Source organism: Nesoenas mayeri (genome assembly GCF_963082525.1).
Source record: "Nesoenas mayeri genome assembly, chromosome: Z".
NCBI classification, from domain to species: domain Eukaryota; kingdom Metazoa; phylum Chordata; class Aves; order Columbiformes; family Columbidae; genus Nesoenas; species Nesoenas mayeri.
In genome coordinates, this window is record NC_137542.1 from 65468919 (window position 1) to 65491329 (window position 22411).

At 43.2% G+C, this 22411-nt stretch overlaps 1 protein-coding gene across 1 annotated transcript in view; it reads left to right on the top strand.

Moving 5' to 3' along the window:
* Positions 1-18107: 18107 nt before the first annotated feature.
* The window catches only part of KANK1 (KN motif and ankyrin repeat domains 1), a gene marked incomplete at its 3' end in the record, with an annotated part of 50588 nt that continues 46284 nt past the window's right edge, over positions 18108-22411 (top strand). The window contains exon 1 of the mRNA XM_080363024.1: positions 18108-18252. Within this exon, the coding sequence (XP_080219150.1) occupies positions 18216-18252 (37 nt within the window). The 5' untranslated portion in view covers positions 18108-18215. The remainder of the gene's footprint in view (positions 18253-22411) is intronic.

Below are 22411 nucleotides of genomic sequence, written 5' to 3' on the forward strand. Positions count from 1 at the left end.
AGTCTGATCAGTGAATAGATATATGTTTATACATATCCTGTGTCTTTTGTAAGTACTGAGAATCAGACTATTTGGTGGAAAATGGTCACACCTTGCAAAATACCAGTGGCATCTGCACCTGGGTTTGTTGGTCAGCACTTGGAATGCTTTGCCCAGGGGGGGCTGACCAGGCTTAGGAAATGAGTCACAAAGTTAGCGTTTACAAGTTTGAGGACTTCTTCTCTCCAGATGAGCGAAATTTTGCCAAAAGTTTTGGCCTCATTTAATGGAGTTCAACCAACCAGTGAATTTTTTGGGACAGTTCAGGCATTTTCAGAGTGGGTTACACACCAAGAAACAGGCCGATACAAGGTCAGCCACATGGCTCACGTGGGAGCTCTGATCCCAGCGGAGTGTGTGCACAGCAACTGTTCTGAACATGGGCTTGACTCTATTGTGAATTTCCTGCAACAGCTGCTTATCAGTTGGCACGAGTCACTGCTTGCATATTTTTACTGCTAGTGCCTGGGAAAGTTGGGTGTTTGTGCATCCTGTACCTACCTATTATTAATATTCCCCACGACACTCTGTGAAATATGTGGGAATTATACCTTGGTGCTTGCTGTTAGCTTTTAGTTTATCAGCTCGCAGTACCTGCTACCTTAAGCTAAAAGAAATGGCTGGGCAGGACATGGCAGCTCACGCTGTGGTTTTGGGGTGTATGGGGCACCAGCAGCACCGTGCGTGATGCCTTCAGTGCATCCCAGCGCTGCAGGCTGGTCAGAGAACTGAATTACTTGATTACTAAATTAGCAGTGTCTCCTTGTGGGTTTGTCTTTTTATTTTTTTTGCTGCTGTTTTTGCTCTCTCAATGGGCCTTCTGTGGGATATTACTATCCTGCAGGAGCAAAGGCAAAGCAGTGCAAACTAATAGCGGTGCAGACCACTGGCAAGCTGCATAGGAGCAACCGCCTGGGAAGGCTGGTCTTGGTGATGACCGCTTTCAATGTCCCTTTACCATTTACTGTGAAACCTCCCCCCTAAAACCAAGGGAGGCTTACAGATCCTGTACGTATTTGAGTCAAAATTCAGAGTGTTTTAGGAGTGTAAAGGTGTAGCACGCACACCTAGCATGTTACTAGCTGAACTCTCCTAGGATCGCTTCCTATATAGGATGCAGCTCCTCCAGTGGATTAATGCCTCCTTGATTCATGGTGCCTTGAAATCTGCCCCTCATTAGCTGAGGAGTCTCCATATTTATGTAGAAAATTTTCCTGGCAAAAATGGGATGCGCCTTGATTTGCACCATGTCTCTCTATCCTGTTTTATTTTGAATTGTGTTGGTTGGGAGTGTTAGGCAGTCTAATGCAGTACCTGTGGTGTAGGGGCAGGGACTACAGTCTTGCCAAGAGTAGAAGTATTTACCTGATTAAACCCATATATAGAGTCAGAAATTGTCTGAAGAAAGTTTTCTAAAACTAGCATAAGTCTGCCACAAGTCAATGCCATAGATACACTCTCATTTTATAATATACATAAATAACCTTAATTTAATCAGCAGATTGGGTAAGGTCAAGAATGCACTGGTTAGGACATAAAGAATAAAGGCAATAAATCAATAAAATTAGTGATTAATCTTGTCTAGGATTAGAGGTTGGTGTGAGAGAGTTGGCAGGAAATAATTAAGACACTTCATTGGGAGATTGGGTTCTCTTTTATTGCTGTTATTTATTCCTCCTACTTCTAACCAATGCAAATTTCCACCCATGCTGTGACTTTGAGCTGGTGCAAAACACATCTGGCCGTGAGGGACACTGATGTCTGTTCCCCTCCACTCCCTTTAGTGGCTGCTCCATAGAGGTATGCATTGCCATGTCCACTGATGGATTTTGGCAAATTTGGGAGAAAACTGTGTAGATTCCACCTGATGGTGATTAGCAGCCACTTACCTTGACACCAGAAGCTGGAAAAAAAAAAAAAAAAAAAAGGAAAAAGTAATTCCTTCATAGTATCCTGCAAACAGGATATGAGTGTTGTGGTTTGAATGTTAAAAGTCAATTTTTGTTGCTATTGAAAGTCTGAGCACAAAAGAGGAAGAAACCAGTGGTCACCAGTGGTTGCATGGCGCAAAACTTTTGTTCTTGTGTAAACTCTCTTGTTTTGTTCTGAAAAACTGTAGTTTGGTGTTATTCTGAAACCTCACTCTGAGATGCTGTTGGCAGCAGTTCGCGTTTGTAAGAGCAGCAGTTTGTGTTTGTAAGAGTAGCGCTTCCCAGTGCTGCAGAGGAAAAAGCTCAAGCATCTGTCGTCCTCCTGGTGAATGACAACAGGGACGAGCACAGTGGCTTGTGGAACATGGTTTTCTACAGTACTTCGCTCTGCAGGATGAATGGGTGAAACTAACACAGTTTCTGAAGGAGCGTCCAATTATCTTTGTGCTGCATGCTATCACTCTGATTTTACTTTGTCCTTCCTTCAGAAACAGGTAAACTGATTAACATGTAATTTCTAATTAACTCCAAAACTCAGTCTGCAGTATTTCTTTTTACTGTTACTAAGGCCTTGAAAAGCGATCATATGGGGAAATTACATCTTTAGACAGTAGTTGTGGCCTCTTTCCATGATGAGTCAACATTAACTTACAGTGTTTATCAACACTTTTCAATCAAATATTTACAGATGATATTCATATGCATAGAGTAGCTGTGATTCCTAGAGATTTAGTTGGGGTTTTTTTAAGTGAGTTATCTTCATTGTTGCTTTTGAATGCTCTTCTGTTATTGCAGCAATGTAAATACCTCCTAATCTGGCAGGCTCTGGAAGAGGTTGGCTGATGTCTTTACAGGTCTAGAGAGTACAGGAAGCGATTTCTGTTGTTCCATCCCACCTTGCATCAGCAAGAAGTGTGCTACTGAGAACCGAATGTTCTCCCAACAGTTGCGTTCTTTCTCCTGCTGTTCATTTCTGCAAGTCAATAAATGAAAGTGGAATTTCTTAAAGCTGCCTTTTTAATGTTTTTATCTTTAATGCTCTTGTTTTCCCAGCAAATAGCTGCTGCCAAATGTTAGGTCTCTTCAGGTTTTGCCTTCACAGAATCATAGAATGTCAGGGATTGCCAGGGACCTCAAAATATCATCCAGTCCAATCTCCCTGACAGAGCAGGAACACCCAGATGAGGTTACACAGGAAGGTGTCCAGGTGGGATTTGAATGTCTCCAGAGAAGGAGACTCCGCAACTCCCCTGGGCAGCCTGGTCTAGGCTCTGGCACCCTCACCATGAAGAAGTTTCTTCTCATATTTAAGTGGAACCTCCTGTGTTCCAGTTTGTATCCATAACCATACTTGCTAATTGGCACTTTTGGGAAGGTTTGTGCCTGTAGCTCTTTGGGGCATAGCAGCTGCAGCGACTGGAAACGACGCACACCGGGACACAGACAGAGATGCACAGGCACAGAGCTCTTGTTAGCAGCGAGAACAGAGCCAGGCAGAGCTGAGCTCCCTTTTATTAACAGTTCTCAGTTTATATGTTTACAGATACAGGGCTGGGCCAAGAGGTTAGACCGTTTTTCCAAAAAATGTTATTCTAAACACACCACACTCATGTTGTGACTTTTCAGTCACGTTCCCATGCATGTCTTGTGGGTGGCGTTCCGACCCGCTCATTCACACGCCCAGGCCCAACATTCACACATCATACATACGGGGGTGTTTTTTTGACCAGAGATACCATTCTCACTGGCCTGGGCTAGTATCTGGTATCTGAGATTACCCCTTACACCCATAAAAAACATACTTGTGTATAACCTGTCCAAGGCCCTTTAGCTGGAACCGCTGTTCCCACAAGCAGCCACATGCAGAATGTTTCAAGAGGCAAGGTGTATGACTCACGTTCGCATGCACAGCTGTGTTTATTCCAATACGAGCTAAAAGCTGCCTACCTCCAAAACACACTGCTGTAAGTGAGCACTATCAGAGCAACTGGAGGTCAGCATGTGTGGGGAGTCAGGGTTTATGTGCCTGTCCTGCAGCAAGATCGGCTGCCTAGAGCTTTCAGCAGAGAGACGTAAATGCCATGAAGAGCCGTGCATTCGCAGGTGCCTCTGAGCTGGTGGGGAGATGATGGTGGGAGGCACCTTGCTGAGAGGGTGGTCAGTCAGGACTAGCTGCTGGCTTTGGCCTTGAAGATACTGATGCATCTTTATAGCTCTCGTGTGAAAGGCCACCTCCTGCCTGAGACACAAACCCCATTAGTTATGAAACAAGAAATCCTGCTGTTAACACTGCTACTAGCTAAAAAAATTGGTTTGACTGCTTTTTAATGCTACTCCTTCCCCTGTACCTGGGAGCAGACTAGATCATGGAAGGGCATATTCCCATCTCTTGCGGCTCAGGGATTCCCTGCTGCAACTACTCTCTGAGTACACTTTGAAAGTCTTCTGCTGCTTCTGCAAGTCCTCCATGAACTTCCTAAGGCAAATTAAGTGCTGAGTGCCTGTAAAGTTCTGCAGTCTGCTTTTTCTAGTTGCAATGTCCACTGCTAAGTTAACCTTTTCTGTTTTTCAATAACGTGTTCTGGTACCTGAGATGCAATATCAGGTAGCGGCTGGTGACCTGGCTGTGATACTCTGCAGCATGGTGAGACCCCATTTTGAAAAAAGACCACTACCCACTACAAATGTCAGCAGTAATCGTAGCTGCCTTGTTGTTATTCTAAATCAACTGTTGCCGTGTGATTTGTGCACCAAGAGAAAAATACAACCGTTCTCTTAAAACTAGTTGAGAGTTAATTTTACTGGAACAGATACAGAGAGATGCATATGAAGTTGTCAGGTTTTATGCTGCAGATACAGGACTTCAGTTAAGCATAAAGTTTACAGTCATCCAGTTATTTTTTATGCTGTCAGCCATGAGTGTACTTCACAGTGAATAACGTGCTGTGAATCTGCACATCAATTTGTGAGGTGCGTGGTGCCCAGTAAGGCTTGACCTGCAGTTTAGATCTGTCCATGTTTACCATCTGCTTTCCTAATTTTGGTGGGAGTAGAGGTGATGCAAACTGAAGGAGTTTCCATAGGTGTTTTGTTATGTAAGCACCATTTACCTGTCTTAAAATTGGCCCTTATAGAGCATGTCCTACTTCACAGCTGCTCATGAAAATAGCACTTATCTGTGTGTCTTTATAGGCTCATGTGCCTGAGCTATCATATTATGAATTTTAGCTATACTTAGAAGGGAACTAATGCTGGCTTTCACCCTTTAAGAACTTTATTTTGATGTGTGACCTAACTAGCCTTTTCTCATTCATAGTAATGTCCTATTTTAATAGCAGTCAGCTTTCAGTGTGATGGCAGCAGATAAGCAGCATACTGAAATCTGTTCATATCCTCAGATAACTAGGATAACTGTAATATTCTTTTTCCTTTTGCCAGGTCTAAATGTGCTGTAAAATAAATAGTGGATAGCAAAAATAAACACATGAATGGTCATATTCAGTTGTACACATAAATATAGTCTACTTCTTAAATCACAGCTTTAAAATAATAATTCACACACTCCATTTAACATTTCAGTACTTAAAGTTTCTCTTCCACAAACATTGTCTTAGTATCACTTGCCTGATACTTCTCTCCCTTCTTTCTGTTTTTTTCTGGTGAAGCAGATACCCTTTTACAATGTTGGAAAAGTTGTTATCCTGTTTACAAGCTTGTATTTCATACTGGCAATTGAGTACTAGTAGGGGTAAACTGTGGCAGTGTTTTGTACTCTGTACTTTAGTACTCTTTGAAGATCAGAGCATGTTTTTCTCAACAAGGTGTTTCCCAGCAGAAAAGATTGCAGAGATCTTCCTTCCACCTTGGTGACAGCCTCTCTCAACGTGGAGCTGCTTTTTTTTGTGTAGGGAAATTTACAATATTTCTAAGTACAGTGCTATCTAATTTCTTAGCCTTTTATTTAAGGTATTGCTTAATGGCACAACGTGGGATATGCCCTGTGTGTAAGTATGTATATATAAGATATGTAATGGCATTTAGAAACAGGGAATGGAAAATGAAATATTTACTTAAGGAAATACTTGCTTAGCTACACTTTCTGCTTTTGAAAATTCACTGTGGGATAACAGCAGGACGCCGCATTCTTTTTGTTCATTTTCTTGGTGGCACTTTGCTTCTGGATGTACATGGTCAGAAACAAAGCGGGAAACATAGATTAATAATTAGCAACAAATACGTCAGCAGAAATTCAGTTGTAACTTCTGTGCTTGCTTTTGCTATTGTATTGTAAGGGGGGGGGCAAGTCATTCCTCTACAGCAGACAGAAGCAAAGAGTAAGTTAGTATTTCCTTATATGGTGATTACATAGCTTTGGAAAATTAAGAAATCAAAAGTAGTAGGAGGGAAAGTATTTACAGAGGTCTTTAATCCTAAAGTGTACTGTTACCTTGTAACATAACAATTCCCATTGCTTGTTTTTTGGCACTGGACCTGTTGCTCTGAGGAATAGAAGCAGATGGAAATTAAGGCTGGTTAGCCCTGGGCAAAGTGCATGCGCATCCTTGGTGACAGAAATGGTAAAAATAAGTAGTTCCTCCAAATTAAGTAAGGCAGGGGGAAAAGAGCTTCACCGTATCCAAGAACAAGCCAGGAAGAGAACTTGTGCTATAACACCCTTCTCTAAAAATATTTATCAGGATTTAACATCAGTAAAATATTATATTTATCAGTAAAACTCAGTATTTTTAGGCTTTGTAGGTAAATTACACTGGCTGCAGAAGGGACTTTTAAGTTCTGCTCTGACCCAGAAAACCAGAAACTAAATCTTTTTCAAATTCAGCAGCTCCATTCTTGATTACTCATGGAGTGCGAGAAAAGGGGGACAGGTGTAAATAAGTTGTATATTTTCTGGTTTGCAGTTCTTCCAAGATGATATTTGGATCTGCTTTTAGCTGTGTATTTGCTCAGCCACTGCTGCATGGGGCTGTCTTGTGGCTGAGTGTTTAATTACAAATTCATGGCACTGGGGGTGGGTAGAGCTTGAAATACTGGCTTGGCTTCCTAGGGAAGCAAGATGTGGATGGGAATAACCTCACAAAGAATGTTCCCTCTGCAGCGCTTTGGCGATATGGTTTGAGGAGGACATTGTGCTGCAGATTATTTTGCTCTCCAGATAATGAAAGTGAATATGAAAGCTATTCTTTTGTTACTCAGAACATGTGATTCAGTTTTAGTTCTATACATGCCACGTAGTTTCCTGCCTAGGAGTGGCCTTCTGCGGATGAACACACATAAATGACATTGAAGACACATTGCTTCATTGGCAGTACTGCTGTGTTCCTTTCAGGAGATTATGTTCTTGTATTGCTTTTTTCCCAGAATTTGGTTAGTGGTGAAAGATGCGCTGCTATCTGTTTATGTCTGTGTGTGCTCGCATGGTGACTGACAAAGACACATCTTATTTTGCTATTTCTTAATGTGCTGATATCCAATAATACATCAGACAGAAAGGTTTTAAAGGTAACATATTTATGGATCTCCATAGAAAGGTACAGCCTTTGCAGTTTGTGCTGGACTTGATCTACTGTCTCAGGGTTGCGGGAAGGTGACTTTCAGATCTATATGTCATTTGGGGAATTTCAAATTTGATTCTAGCTTGACGTGTACTGTAAGATATAGATGGCCCCTTGTTCATAAAGCGTGTCTGCTCGAGTCAGCACTGAGATGTAGTTTTGGCTGACAGACAATATGAATGAAAGCTGAGTTTGTTGGGATGTGACTGACTGGTGCAAAAATGACTGTTAGTGCTGAGCCTTGATGCTGCATGTGGCACTAGTGCTACACATGTCCCAACAACAGGACACCTTCTTGCTTGTGAGCATCTCCGTCTCCTTGGTTCCCTGTGGTGGAGTTGCTCATGCCAGCAACCAGATGCAGGGCTTTATATGAGAATCCATAGGTGAGAGCTCCCTAAGGTGAAGTTCTTGTGCACTTAGTTAATCAGCACATTTTTGTCTATACTGGCACCTCTCAGAACTTGCCACCACACAGTTGTTTGAAAGACAAGGGGCAGGAGCATGAGAAGACGCTTTGGATAATTAACACAAGCATTAGCTCACCCTCTCACTGAGAAGGAGGAAGACATTCTAGGCTGACTTAAATTACTTGAATTAAATGACAAAGTCCCTGAACATAAGTAACAGGTTGTTTTAGTATTGGTTTGACTAGGCGGCAGAGAGGAACACCCCCTGTGAGGGACAAGAGCATTGCCCCGACTTGTGGTCCCCTCCTTTGGGTGGGTAAGTTCTCTGCAGGTGGCCACATGCAGCAAGGTGTTTTTTGACATATGCAAGGCAGAGGCAACTTGACGCTTGCAGAAAGCTGACAAGTCTTCTCTGTGAGCTGATGAGCAGGAACTCTTTGGAGATACTGAGCGAGCCTGGCTCAACTGTGCTCCACTGCAGGTGCTGCCAGGCAAGTCTCCAGTTCCTTCATGCCAGCTCCAGGTCAAAACGTTGGTTGGGTTTGGTGACTCTTTGCGTGCTCAGTAATGAGAGGTGATTTTGCATGCGGTGGGATGGCTGGCAGGTTTTGTGGCCGTGACATCCCTTGGCCCTCCTGCCAGCTTGTGCAGCATTGCACTCCACAGGCTGTGGTGTGGAGATGGTGGCTTTGGTAGAGGGACCAGAGAAACCTGCTTATCCCTGGGATGAATGCAAAAAGCCTCAGAGAGATGGTCTGTGGCCACAGGAGGAGGCAAGAAAAATTGTGCACACATGCTGGCTGTTTCTGAGGGATGCTGTGTGATGGGGTGGGAGGGGAAAGCAGCCTGGGGGCTGTCCTGAGTGTGTTCTCTGGCCAAGAGGAGGTTGTGTTTGTGGTCTCAGTGCAATGGAAAAGTTGTGCGGAGACAGGTTCCCCACACATTTCCAAAGGGCCACAGCAACTGAAAGATAAATGGTCCCATGTTAATATTGAGCTTGTAGACACAGTCTAGCATTTAGTAGTGATGGATGTTGGTGGTGTGGGCTGTAGAGTCACATGGAGAGTAGGACTTTATAGTCCTCTGTTGTATACTGTGATAGAGGAAAACTGCGAGGCTGTCCCTTGGAATAGTGTCTTCTTGCCCGTAAAGTTTTCCATTTGCACTGTGGAAAAAAACCAATAATTTTATCTCTTCCTATACGGTAGGGACTGGTTGATATTGAAGTCCACAGTACCCTTATTAGTATGAAAAGAAATAAAAAACCTATGAGGATTTGAGGTCTTGTTTTTGGCACAGGAAGCAGTATTTAGGGCTAGATGGGGACAAAGCTGATATGCTGGTGAAGCTGCCTCATGTAAAGATACACTTTCAGCTGGGACCACCATAGAATAGCTACATGGGCAAATGCTGCTAGACAAAAAGTCTTTAAATTCAGTTAGCAACTGTCCCACAGTATCACGGTTGCAATGCATTCCACCTTTTTGTCATATCAGATTTATAGTTGTTCTATGTATAGCATCTCAGACCTAAAATCAGAAGAAGAGACAGACCAAGATTTGTCTGTCTGCCTCTAAATATGATTCATGCTTGTGCCACTGCATATCAACTGTCACCAGAAACTAAATTCTTGGACACTTTGCTGAAGAGTTAAATTTGTCTGTTTACCAGAGTTTGTGCCTTAAAATCCTCGCAGTTTGTCTTAGATGCTAAGTGTAAATGAGATCATAGTACATTTAATGAGCGGTTTATAAACATTACTGATTGGTTTATTCATCTCAGCTTTCAAATTTACCAACCTTTAAATTCACTTTAAATAAGTGAATTGATTTCGGAGTATTGGGACCTGCAGATGTGTTTTTACAATTGTTGTTCAGTCTTTAATGCTTAAGCCGAGTGAGTGAAAAGGATGCTGTGTTCTGCCTGCCGTGCTGAGCGAACAGGTGTGATTGGTGGTTTATGGACATGCTGTAGAGGAGAAGGTGGAACCGCTCCTTGTGCCAGGCACAGCAGCTCTGGGGTTGTCAGCGCTGGGAGGCCACAGGTATACTGCAGCTGGCAGGCATGAATCATCCCCACTGTGCAATCATTCCTCTCCTAACTTAACACACATTTTTGAAGGCTCTTCATTTGTTATTGGTGCTGGATTCAGGTCTTTGTCATGGCGGATGAAAATGCTGCTCAGCACATGTTTTGTTTCCCTCTTGAAGAATGATTAAATGGAACTGCTTCAAAACGTAGAAATCTCATCCTTCCCACTTCTCCACAAGAAAAATGTGGGTAGCCCAGTTGCATCCTTTGGGTTCCCTGTCACAGTAAGCATTACAACTGATAGCAATATCATACCGGCCTGAATTCATGTGCTTTCATGTGACTCATTATTCACTGGCATAAACCAAAGGAAGTGTCTTCCACATCACCTACCAGGAATTTCAGGTATAAAATAGGAAAGTGTTTTGTTTTGGTTTGTTTCTTTTTGCTTTTCTGTGCTGGATTGTGTTTCTTTTTCTTGTAGAATTTTTTCTTCTCAAGTATAAACAGAGACAGGTTTCTGAGTTACAACACTGTGCAGCCTTCTAAGTGGTTTTTTGGGGGGTTGTTTTTCTGTAATGTGATGACAGTGATGTTGTCAGGAAAGACTGCAAGAAGATCTGCATTGTCTGAGACTGTCTGGAGGCTGCTGGCTGTGGGGGGACCTTGCAGCACTGTGTGATGGGTGTCATCCGAACATTCCTGTCCATGTCCAGGCTCACAGTGTGTGAGGGAAGATCACACTCCTGCACATTACACATGGGCCACTAAGTCAGCAGACTGGACAAACCAAGAAGATTTTAGCCCAGTTCTATATGGACAGGGTGTCCTTTTTTATCTGGAGTGACAAAAGCACGCCACCTATGATGTACAGAATCCATATATAGAGGTCATTTTACCAATGAACACTAATCCTGATAGTGAGAAAATAGTGAAAGCTGCCACACTTGGCTGACAGTGAGTCTGCTGGATCTTGGAGAACAGGTATGGCTACCTAAAGTCCATAAGGCTGGCCTGATGTACATTTGGATATTTGGGAGGGCTGCTGCCAACCTCTGGCCTATACTAGGGAAAGCTGTTTGTTTGCAGGTAAATTTTGTTTTGGTTTAATTCTTGCCTGATAATAATTACTAAAATTGAGGTTTCCCTTCTCGTGTTAGCTGGTTATTATAGGCAAGCTTGGTTACCCTGAGAAAAGTATTGAATGTACTTTACCACATTTTATAAGATCATTCTTGGAGACAGTTTTTAATAAGATGTGATTCATTATGAGGGCCTTCATATGATGAGTATACACGAAAGGGTTCAAATTAGGGCAAGTAAAATGATCTGGGGATGGAGTTGCCTTATGACCTGGGAGAGAAGATTGAGGCTTATAAAATCACAAACGGTGTGTGATAAACTGAATCTGCACTGATGTTCGCCAAGTCCTGCAATACAAAAATTTGGTGGCACTCAGTAAAATTTGTAGGACATCAGTTTAAAACAAGAAAAAAGCATGCATTGGGTATTGGCAGCCTGGGACTTCCTGCCTTAGAAGGCAGCAGAGGCAGGTGGCATCAGAAGGGTCAGAAAGGGCCTAGTTGCGCTCACAGGTGACTTATGTGGATATTGAAATGACATGGTAAGGATTTGCCTTCAGACATTCCCAATCCAACAATTGTTGGTGCTGAGAGAGCAGAGAAGCACGGACTGTAACTCATAATCAGGCACGTGTAGTGTCCTTAGATAGTATCTCTTGTTGCCAGTATTGAAAACAAGATCATCTATATGGACTATTTGTCTGGCTCCACAGGATGCTTGTTATGTTTGTGTCTGCTGGGTGGTATTTTGAAATCCAACCACTGTTACTTGGTACCAGCAAGTTAATGAGTGTCTTGTGTAGAACAGCTGATTTCTTTTCTGGATCCTCCAGACCTACTTGGGATAACTCCATATGAAAGGAAACTAAAACCCAACAGCAGATAGTAGAGCATTGCTGTCGCTGCTGGCCAAAGTGACAGAGCAATACTGGAGGAAGTTCAGAAAATCACTGGGTTATTTAGGGTAGCTAGAAGGATTGAAAGATTCTGATGTATGTCAATTTTCTGAGGCGTTTTCTGTACCAAAAGCAGCCCAGTAAAGCCCAGCTCCTATGCAGCAGGTAGGTGACATGGGAGCATGAAGCAGAAGCTTTGTAGAAGGTGAGATTAAGAGGGGACCATTTTCAAGTATGCTGAAGAAAACCCCTCAAACCCTGATGTTACTGAAGGTTGTACATTTACTCTCTGCTTGCAGAAATAACAAGGCAGGCAGTTTAATGTTGTTCTGCTTAGGCAGGGGGAAGACAGTTTAGGACATACCCATGAAAGTGACTAATGATTAATTAATTCCAACATAACCTGAGAATTAGAGCCTGGCATTGCAGTAATTGGGAGTTTGTGGTTCCAAGGCAACGAAGCTCAGGGTCGAGTTTGATTGGTTTTGGTTTTGTGGCAGGAGGGAAGCATATGCCCTGGCTAGGATCACTCTGACTGTTCTCTGGTTTGCTGACTCAGGTCCCAGAGTTTCTGAGCCATCATTCTCCTCTTAACAGAGCTTAGCTCAGCTTTCGCCTGGAGCTCTGCTGTAAAGAGACATTTTACAGGCCAATGCCTTAAGTACAAGGAGTGAGGAAGGTAGGCAGGTAAATTCATGCTGACCATAGCCATATCTTGTTAATTAACTTGCCTGTTGAAAGGATTTACAAGGCTTCTTTTGCTCCCATCATACTGCAGATCCTGCAGAAAAAATGCATACAGTTGTGAGAGATGACTTTTTCTTTGGTTGTTGGCTTAAATATAGTCCAAAATAAATTGCTTGTCATATTGCATATAGTGAGAATCATCTCTGTATCATCTCTGCTGGTGGCAGGTGCTGAACCACAACAGATGGCTGCGTGAGAGAGGCTGCAGGAAACACTGATCCCAGGGAATTTTTACTTCGGCGCTTTAGGGTGGCCTAGGCAAACACCTATGCTAGTGATGTAGCTTGTTCAGTTAGTAGCAGCAACTGAATTTAAATAGTTTTGCTTGTGATTTGGATACAACATTAAAAAGACATTAACTCTATAAAGTATGTAAATGGGTGAATTGTTACATGATTAAATAATTAAGTGAAACTGAAAATGATTCACAGTTTACCCTTATCTTAAAGTTGACCGCTCTGCATCTGACCTGAAAAACATCCTCATATACCTGCATTCTTACCTGTTTTTTAAGTCTTTTTTAAATAAAATCTTCCTTACAAATGTTGCCTGTTTATTGGCCACCTGTTTTGATAAACATATGGATAAGAACACAACTACAGTAAGGGTAAGATTGAAAAGAACATACCAGTGAGATACACAGTCGTTCTCCCAGAGTAGATACCAACCACAGATCAACTCCCCACACACTTTCTCTTTTGCTGCTGCTGACTTCAGCCCTTGCTTCATTTAAATTGCACCTGGCATATTTAGTTGAGGATATGAATTAGGTTGCCGACGTTCCCATTTCCTGCAGAGATGCACAAGTTTGGGAAGCGCTGGCCCCTGTGGCTCAGCAGGAGGAAGGATTTCCAATGCCAATTTCTTCTTCCAACTGGAAGAACTACCATCCTTGCACTTAGATGCATTTTGCATGTCTTTTGGCTCTTCTTTGCAAATGTTATCAGTATCTTGCAGAATGAAACTGGGCAAGTTCTACTGATGGGATGACCCGCATGTGTGGCAAAGTGTACCAGTTCTTCCTCGAGTGTTGCATCTCGTGGGTAGACTTGTTCTGTCAAAACCCTCTATCCCAGGCCTATTTCATCACCCTTTGCACTTACTGGACAGCATTGCAGAGCTGGTTTCCCTCACGGGACCACCCTCTGACCGCATCCATCTGAACAACTGGGAGCCGGTACCTTTGAACCCTGCACAGCTCTGCCCCACAATGCTCGCACTCTTGGTCCAGATCTGGCGAAGCAGCGTCTTGGCGTCTCAGCCACACTCACCCTGTGAGTGGTTCAAGATATCTGCAGATCTGGAGCTTGTGTTGAGTGGCTGATGTGACTGTTTACTCTTAACAGTCTGTGTGTGCCATGAGAAAAAAAGTTATATGCATATCTACTTAGCCTGAAGCCCCATTGTCTGGGAAGCCAAGGCCTATCTTGTATCCCACAAGCATTTGTGCATCACCATTTCCCACACATGACGGCAGCCCCTGGACAGGAGAACTTTCATGATTGCTTTTCTGGGTTAAGAGCTGAGTTCAGTTTCTCTTTTCATTACTGTGTTGCCAACATGTCATTCTAGAACTGCTCCTAGATCAAACCTCAACTGTTTTCTATCTTAACCATCTCTTGCACATATCAGGCCGAAGTGAGAGCCTGGATCTTCTGCAAGGTCGGTGTATCTTCAGTCTGCAGCTCTTCTGCGTGGATGCCAGAACAGATGTGTATTTACCAAGATATTGCTGGTGCAGAAATACTGGCATAGGTGTAGGTGAACTGACAGGATGCAAGACAAAGAAGGAGCAAGGTTCTTGTCCCTTGTGACTAGGATAGGATTAGGACATAGGCTTTGTGTTCTGTCTAAAGAATCACCATTCTGGAAAAACCTGTAAAAGCTTGGGTGTCGTGACAGTTTGTAGAAACTGAGGATCGTGTGTGTTTAAGGTTTCTGCTATTGAACCTCAGGGCAGAAGAGAGTTTGAATATCTAATTCAAAACACTTTAAACAACTGCTTCGCTGAGCAATAACGCTTCATATAGCTAGTCTCTGCTTGCTTTGCATTTGCCCTGGGGTCTGCAAATCACGGTATTCGCAGGCAGGCATAGAGTGAGCATGTAAAAACACATGGGCAGAAAGTTGAAGAGTTAGGAATTGAATATATAAGCTCCTCTACCAATTTTCTTTTGTAAGGTGTCTGTACTGCAGAACATGTTTCAGTGTGGAGCAGGCTGTTTTCCTCCTCTGTTTATTTCAGCTGGTCTCCAGTGTTGTCCTGTGCCTTGCCCACACAAGACACTTCTGTTGAAGTGCAGAGATTGGGGTGTGTGTTGCTGGAGAATAACATTCAATACCTTTCTAAAAATGGTCCATGCACACGCTGGTGCAGTTTCAGAAATCCAGTTCCCAAAGCTGTGTCTCAAAGCAGTGTAAATCGCCTTCCTCCAGGAGTCTGCTGCGATAGATCAGAATTTTTCCATACTTCGACAGCTGTTCAAAAGGCAGGCTGTCAATTGCAGTTACATTTCACCTTAAAAATAAATAAATAAAAAAATTAATTTCTTCCACTTACCTCTGTAGCATATTATGAGACTCCATGTTTTTATCTTTTTTTTCCCTGTTAGATGGAATTTGCTTCCTAAATTATTGTATTAATCCTCACTTAAGCTCAGAAGCATATTTGTTTTAACTAAAGATGAGTTTGTTTCTCAGTGGAGGTACTTAAGCCTGCACCACTTTGAGAAGTGTACCCAGAAGGGAGTTTGTACGAGGTCAATTACATCTCTCTAAGCCACAATAAAATGTAGACCTGAGGCCTTGTTCTTGCTTTCAGCAGTGTCTTATTAATTTTATGTCAATCCTACCTCAACTGCATTTGTTTCTCATCATTGGGAAGCTCTTCCCATGCCTGCCTGTGATGGTGACTAGTGTTTTTGAAACCGACAGGATGAAGCTTACCAGATTTTACTCCTAAACCCATTATGAGTTTCCAGGCATGCCATAGCGTGGGTTGTAAGCCAGGGCTCACTTCTGCAGTTGACCTGCTCTTGTTTGGGACTGCACTGCACCTAAAAGACGTGGGTTTTCCACGAGGCAGGCTCCCACCCATGTGTCATACCCATCCTCTTGTCCAAGCGTTAGCGCAGCGGGTGGTGTGAGCAGCGTTAGCTCAGGGAGCTCACTTACATCCATCCCTGCACAAGTGCTGAGACAGGACCCTGGAGGACTTTGGCTTTTTTATTCCTGAGCAGGCTCCCTTGAGCTCTCTGTGCTTCTGGTGGGATAGGAAGCTGCAGATCTGCAGAACATGAGCTGCCCAGTAAGGCGAGGGCTATCTGAGACAGTGTGGGTCTTTTACTGTGCTTTGTTGGTTAGGTTTACAGTGGTACAAGCTTTCTGCTTCAGCATTATACAGTAAATATATATAGTGAAAGCAAGCAAGGACACCTTGTGCTAGTGAGAAGCACAGAGCTCTGCGGAACAAATTAGAGGCGGGTGAATTAATTCAGCCCTGTTTACCCTTGGGTGCACTGGTGGGAGCGTCTGATGTCCAGCTAAGTGTGGCCTGCCCTGAGACAGCGGCTGTCCTGAGAAACTTAACATGGGGATGGATGAAGATTTTCAGTAAGCATTCATTGTGACTCAGTAAAAGTTGCTTTTTTTGAACTTAAAGCATAACTTTATGTCCTGATGGGAATGATATTTTAGTATTTCTGCCTTTGAAGGGAAGTAGTTAATATTTTCCTAAAAGCTCACAGATTTCAAGCTTCAGTCCTGGCTGCAAACTCAGCCAGCAACATGCTTTTCTGTTTTTATTTCACCATGTTTCATTGTTTCAGAAATCTGATCATTATTGTTATGCCTGGAATCTTGTGATGGGCCTCTTTGCGTCATAGTCTGTGCTGGATATCTGCTTTATTTTGTTGTTTGTAGATGTTTGCTTGTACAGTCTTCATGATAGCTTCATGTCCTGCCTTCCTTTCAGCAATGGGTCATAAATTTAAGAGCATACAGCAGAGCTTGGGGAGGAGGAGTTGCAATGGAGGTCTTTCTACATTCTTGGAAAACTGATGTCAGGATTGTACTAAAAATGGAGTGATTTGTGCTTGTATTGCTTGAAGGGGAAAACTAAGCTGTATTAACCCATTGTGATGGAGCGGTGTCACTTTTAAGAGACAGCTGCTTTATCAGTTGGTAAACCTTTGACTCAGATTCGCATTGTGCTTGCATTAATTCATTTCTGGATTTTCTTTTCCTTTGCTAATCTTCTTAGCTTTTAAATACTTCCACACACGTACTGTCAGAGCCAAATCAAATATAATTGGAAAAATGTGACTGGTTTGTTGAGCAGCTGTCAGCGTGAGTCAGACTGGGGTCGGTGAAGCAGGGTGTTCTTCGTACACCTAAGCTCCACCTTTTTGAGTCAACAAAATAAAATGCTGTTTGGATGGTAGAAAACTTGAAGCAAAGCCAAGAGGAGGTGTCTCTGCAGCCCCAGAGGAGTCAAACCTGTTGCTCTGAGGATGAGGGCTGTGGTCAGGCTGCCCCCATGGTGGGCAGGGAGGAGGAGCTGGAGCCCTGTGGCAGACCAGGCAAGGCTGGCTTTGCAGAGCCAGACAGCTGGTCCCAAACCTGCTGCTGGTTTTGCTTCTGCCTCTCGCTTGGCGGTGACAGCACCCTTCTCCTGTACCCCCAGCCTGAGGGTCAGCCAGGCACCGCTTCTCGGTCGAATCTGCCACATGTGGGTTGAAAGAAAACCTGACACCCAGAAAACCTGTCACTGCTGGGACCTGCAGGGGATGGTCTCATGGTCAGCCATGCACGTCCCAGCCCAGGGTCCGTGATGGCTCTGGTCCCCAACACAGGTTCCAGGCAGCAGCTGCCGGGTTTATGAGGTGGTGGGGATACAGCCGGTGGTTTGTCCGCGTCCACTGTGGGTCCTTCTGTCCTCACCTCCCCTGGGACACAGCTGAGCTTGGAAATTGCAACTAGTCCCCTAGGTCGCTGCTACAGCTCTTCTGTAGGTGCTCTTCACCTAAAAATCGTAACCTTTGGGTAGTTTAAAACTTACACAGGTGCTAGCAAATGTGGAGAAGCTCCTGTGGTGCAAGGAGGCTAGGGACAAAATGCAAAAAAGCTCAAGGCAGACCAAAAAATCCAAGGCCAATTGCACATTCAGCTGGTTGCATCCTTGCCAAGGACAGATCCAGAGCAGTGGTCCTCCTTAGGGATTATCAGTGAGCCGCCATGCAACTTCCGATGCCAGGAGAGCTGTGGGTTTTGTGATAGCTAAGCCGCTGATTAAGAGGAAAACAAGTTACCGCTAGAGTGAAGTTTGCACTGAAGATAAGACTAAACACTCATAAATGCCTAATGCTTAACCTACGTGACTTCTTGAAACTGTCGTTTTTTAACTGCCTTTTTCTTGTCTGTTTCAGGTTGCATGTCTGGTTGGACTTGATGCATGGCATTTGCATGACACCTAACAGCCCAGCTCTGGATGTGTCACTGAACAAACATGGCCTACGCAGCAAATACTAACGGCAGCGCTACAGGTAACTCATCACGAACGCGCTTACCACCTTGGATTATTATTTTAAAAAAAAAAACCAAAAACCAACACTTTTTTCTTAAATTGTGGAAGTAGAAGAACGTGAAGTCACAGTAGTTAAAACTAAATACTGAAAACTAATTTCCTGGGAGATCAGAGCCTGTCTGTTCCCCCACCAACCCAAATAACCTTTTTAATATTTAAAGCGTGGAAAGTTGTTTGCGAAGTTGTAAAGGCTGGCGGGCACTCAGTCGCTCAGGATGCAGAGCTGTCTGCGTTCACGGACCTGCACTGGCCTAGGGGTTTGCTCCAAAATGTCCCATCATTGCTAACCTGTGTCTGTAATTAACGTAGGAGATTCACCGGCTCTTAGACATTGAAGCCCCATCCCTTCGTGGTCACCCTTACTGATCAGGCTGATTTTTGTTTCTGGCTTCTCACCAAAACATAAAAGCATTTCCCAAGCAACATTAGGAGGGAAATGTCCAGTTCACTTTTTCATTATTTTAAGAAGCTCCTGAGATGTCTATTTTGGTTTGGAATAGATCACTTGCCATGTTCAAAGGTTGCTGAGAATGACTGGTGGGTCAGGAGGGGGCAGAGATTGCAGAATGCTTGATAAATGCACAACAGCAGCGTTCCTCCTGCAGTTGTGTCAATATTTTCCCGTCCTCCCGATCACTGCACAAACATAGCTTTAGCCCAGTAAAGCTGAGGCTGCTACACTGGGGTTACGTGGAAAATTTCAAGTGCATGGCAGGAACTTGTGGGTGCTCTTTTGCGATCTCGTAATATAGGTATGATGGGAAGTAGATTTGTCACTGAAGGCGGGGGTTGCTGGGAGCACTTTGAATGTCCTGGGAAGGAAGATTAAATACCTTTTTGCTGTTCATGTGAACAGAAATTTCAGCTTCTCCCTGCCCCCCAAAGCTCATGCAGTCATGTTCAAATGCTACTGGCTAGATCGTGACACACACATACTGAGAAATGGCTTTTCTGGTGGATTTTAGCACCGACCTTCTTTGAAAGTATGTTCTGGTACAGAAACAAAGCCTAAATTACTTGCTGTGCTCAGTGCAGAATTGTTCTAATTAGTGCAAGGGATTAAAGCATTTTGTGAGCAGGAAATTAGAAATATGGAGTGTCATCATCTGCAATTTATGCAAAACAAGAAGTATTTCTTAAAGGCTAGTGGAAGTTACATGAAGACATTTGAGTCAGTGTTACTTGTTGATGATTTAAAGTTAAATTCATCAGTGTTGTTAAATCCTGAGACCACAGAAAAAGGATACTTTCTGTGTCCCCTTCCCCCATTTTTATACTATTATAAGTATATTCTCTGAGCAAGAAACTATATTCTTTTGTAATCCTTTTGAGAAGGCAGACTTCAAAACCTCTTCTGTGTGACTTAACTGTAGCTGTTTACTGCCTAAACCCCCCACATAACTTGACTTTTTTTAGTAATATGCTTTTAACTTAAGTCATGCAGAACAATTCCCTCTGCTTACAAGGAAAGAGAAATTGTGCATGGAGTGTTACTGATTGGTTTACTAATTTCCTTTCCACCCCCACCCCCCCAGTACAATTGTCTGTTGGAAATGGTAGACTGATGTGTAAGCCTAAAAGAAGCTAAATGCTTGTACCGGGGATGAGTTAATCCAAGATGAAGTTTTAGTTTCAGGATTGTTATGCAAACAAGGCTTCTTGCAGGGTAGAAGCTGTTTGTTCCCTTACTGGTAGAAAGACGCTGTAATGAATTGCAAGTATTTAATTCAGAACTAAATTGGAAAACATTTTGCAGAGACTGTCAGGACTTGTTGGCTTTGCAAACCCTTGAGGCTGGCGTTCTAACATGCAGCTATGTATGCCCGTGTCTCCAAAACCTCAGCAGTTCATAATGGACAGAGTATTGGGCTGCAAATACCTGTGATTTGTTATCCTGCTGTGCTGCCTGGGAGAGAATGCCTTCGGATGAGCAGGAACTGATTTGGGCGTTGGAGGTATTGAAGCCAGTTTCTTAATTGCATGGAGCTCTAAGAGTGGAAAGACAAATTTCAGGGGTGGTGTTTTATGCACCCTCTGAATCTATCAGCAACAGGAAAAAGAACTAGAAAGACTTGTTATGGACTTCTAAGCTGCGTTTATGTTACTTGAGTATTTTGGCAAGTCTGACCACATGTTCAGCTGCATTCAAGTACAAGGTGACTAAGGAGCAGTGGTTTGCTTTGGTTAGCTCGAGAATGTGAGTACTTACACTGTTAAATGATTATGCCTGTGTGCCATTCGGTGAATTTTTTCAGTGTACAAGCCTATATGGACTAACGCTGCTGCAGATAAAATCTATAGAGGAATGCTTGAATTTGGAACTTGTTTCCAGGAAAGGATCAAGCTATTTCGCATTTGTACAGAGATACTTTAAAAAATATGTTTATGGGAACTATATTTGCTGTAAATATTTTCAATGAGTGTGTATGTGAGATGAGCTACAAAGCAAGAGATTATTGTGGAAGCATCTGTCATAAATTTCTCTGTCTCTTCCGTATCTCGGTAAAGACATGAACTTTAAATGTGGCGGATGATAACAGAGGCTGTGATTTAGACTGAAGTACTGTTTGTCAACAGTTTTGTTTGCTGCTGACTTAAAGTTTTATCACTCTTTTCCTGGTATCATTGCACAGCGGTCTTAGAGTGAACTGTATTTCTGTAAGCTGCAAAGTTATTTGTTCATACATTTTGGAAGCTGGTTCAGAGACCTGGTATTGATTTTTGACTAGGCTCTTGTCACAGTTTTGCTGAAAATAGCTGAAGTCTCTCTGACAACTAGTGATAAATCAGTGCTTGCAGAAAAATTTCCTTTATCAGTTGGGTGCTGGCTGTTTGCTGTTTTCAAGCCTGCCCCGGTAGCATGTGAGGTTACTTACTGCTCAGCCGGTAAGCTCAGCAGGGCTGAGGGGTGCAGCTGGGCTAAGGGGTGCAGCCGAAGTCCAGAGCGCGTCACGCACTCGTCCACAGAGCTGCAGCAGGAGCTGGGAAATACCCACTGTCGGTGGGGAGAGACTGAGAGCCTGGACTTGTTTTGGTACACAAGTTAATTTCTCTTTGCATAGTACAAGGAAAAAAAAAAAGAGAATGATTGTTTCTCAAAATAGTATTAGTGTCTTCATTACCCACTGGGTGAAACTTCCAGTAATTGTTAGCTTCTGTGCTTGCTAGGACTGATGCATTAATCATCTATTTAATGAGGCTCTGCAAGCATTTGTGTAGTGGTATCTGTAGAAAGGTCCTCCAGTCAGCTACTAAGAGTACAGTAGACACAAGCTCAAAACTTAGGAGCCTAAAAGCTATGGGGCAGTTTGGAAGTACTTCTGGCTGGATTTTCATTCCTTTCACTAATGCTTGATTTGCTGAAACTTTGTTTTCAAAACACATGCTATGAATGGTGTGAAATTCAAGTCCCATTCCTTTTATTCTGATGTAGAAAACTAGGAAGCAGCAAAACAAACACAGGAGACTGATTTTAAAAATATAAAGGATTAAAAACTGTATCTGTTTCTAACCATAATGAAAACACATCTGTTTTATTTGACTTCCCCAAGCACCTCATGCTCTGTATCCAGAGACCTCAGATTTGTCAGTCAGCTCTTTAACAAGGACATTAAAAAAAGCGTTTTAACAGAAGAAAAGCTTTTCTAGTTTTCCTGAGTAGGGCGGGCTGCAGGGGTCAGTATAGCAAGGCTGTTGCACAAACCCTTTACTTCGCCGTAATGCAAATGCATTTTGTTTTCTGTACGCGGAGGCTGAGATTTCCCTGATTCTTTCTGTTTTTCCTTCTGCCTGCACCTTCCTCCTCACTCTTGTTTAAGGATTTGTGTTTCTGTGCCTTCCCATACCACTTTTAACATGCTTCTACTTACAGGAGTGCTACGTCTTACACGGATTCATTTGCACTGCTTCCCTGTGTGTTCATCTCCGCGATGCGCTTTACCTCCTTCACATTCCTACACAGTTCGTAAAGCAGTGGCATCGTAGCAACCCACCATCATTTTTACTGCAGGTGTCTCTGTACCTGTAAAGCAGAAACTGCTGCTGTGATAGCCATTGTGCAGGCAACAAATGTCTTTGCTCCCAGTGCACTCCTCTCAGCCTCCTGGAGACAGGGAGAT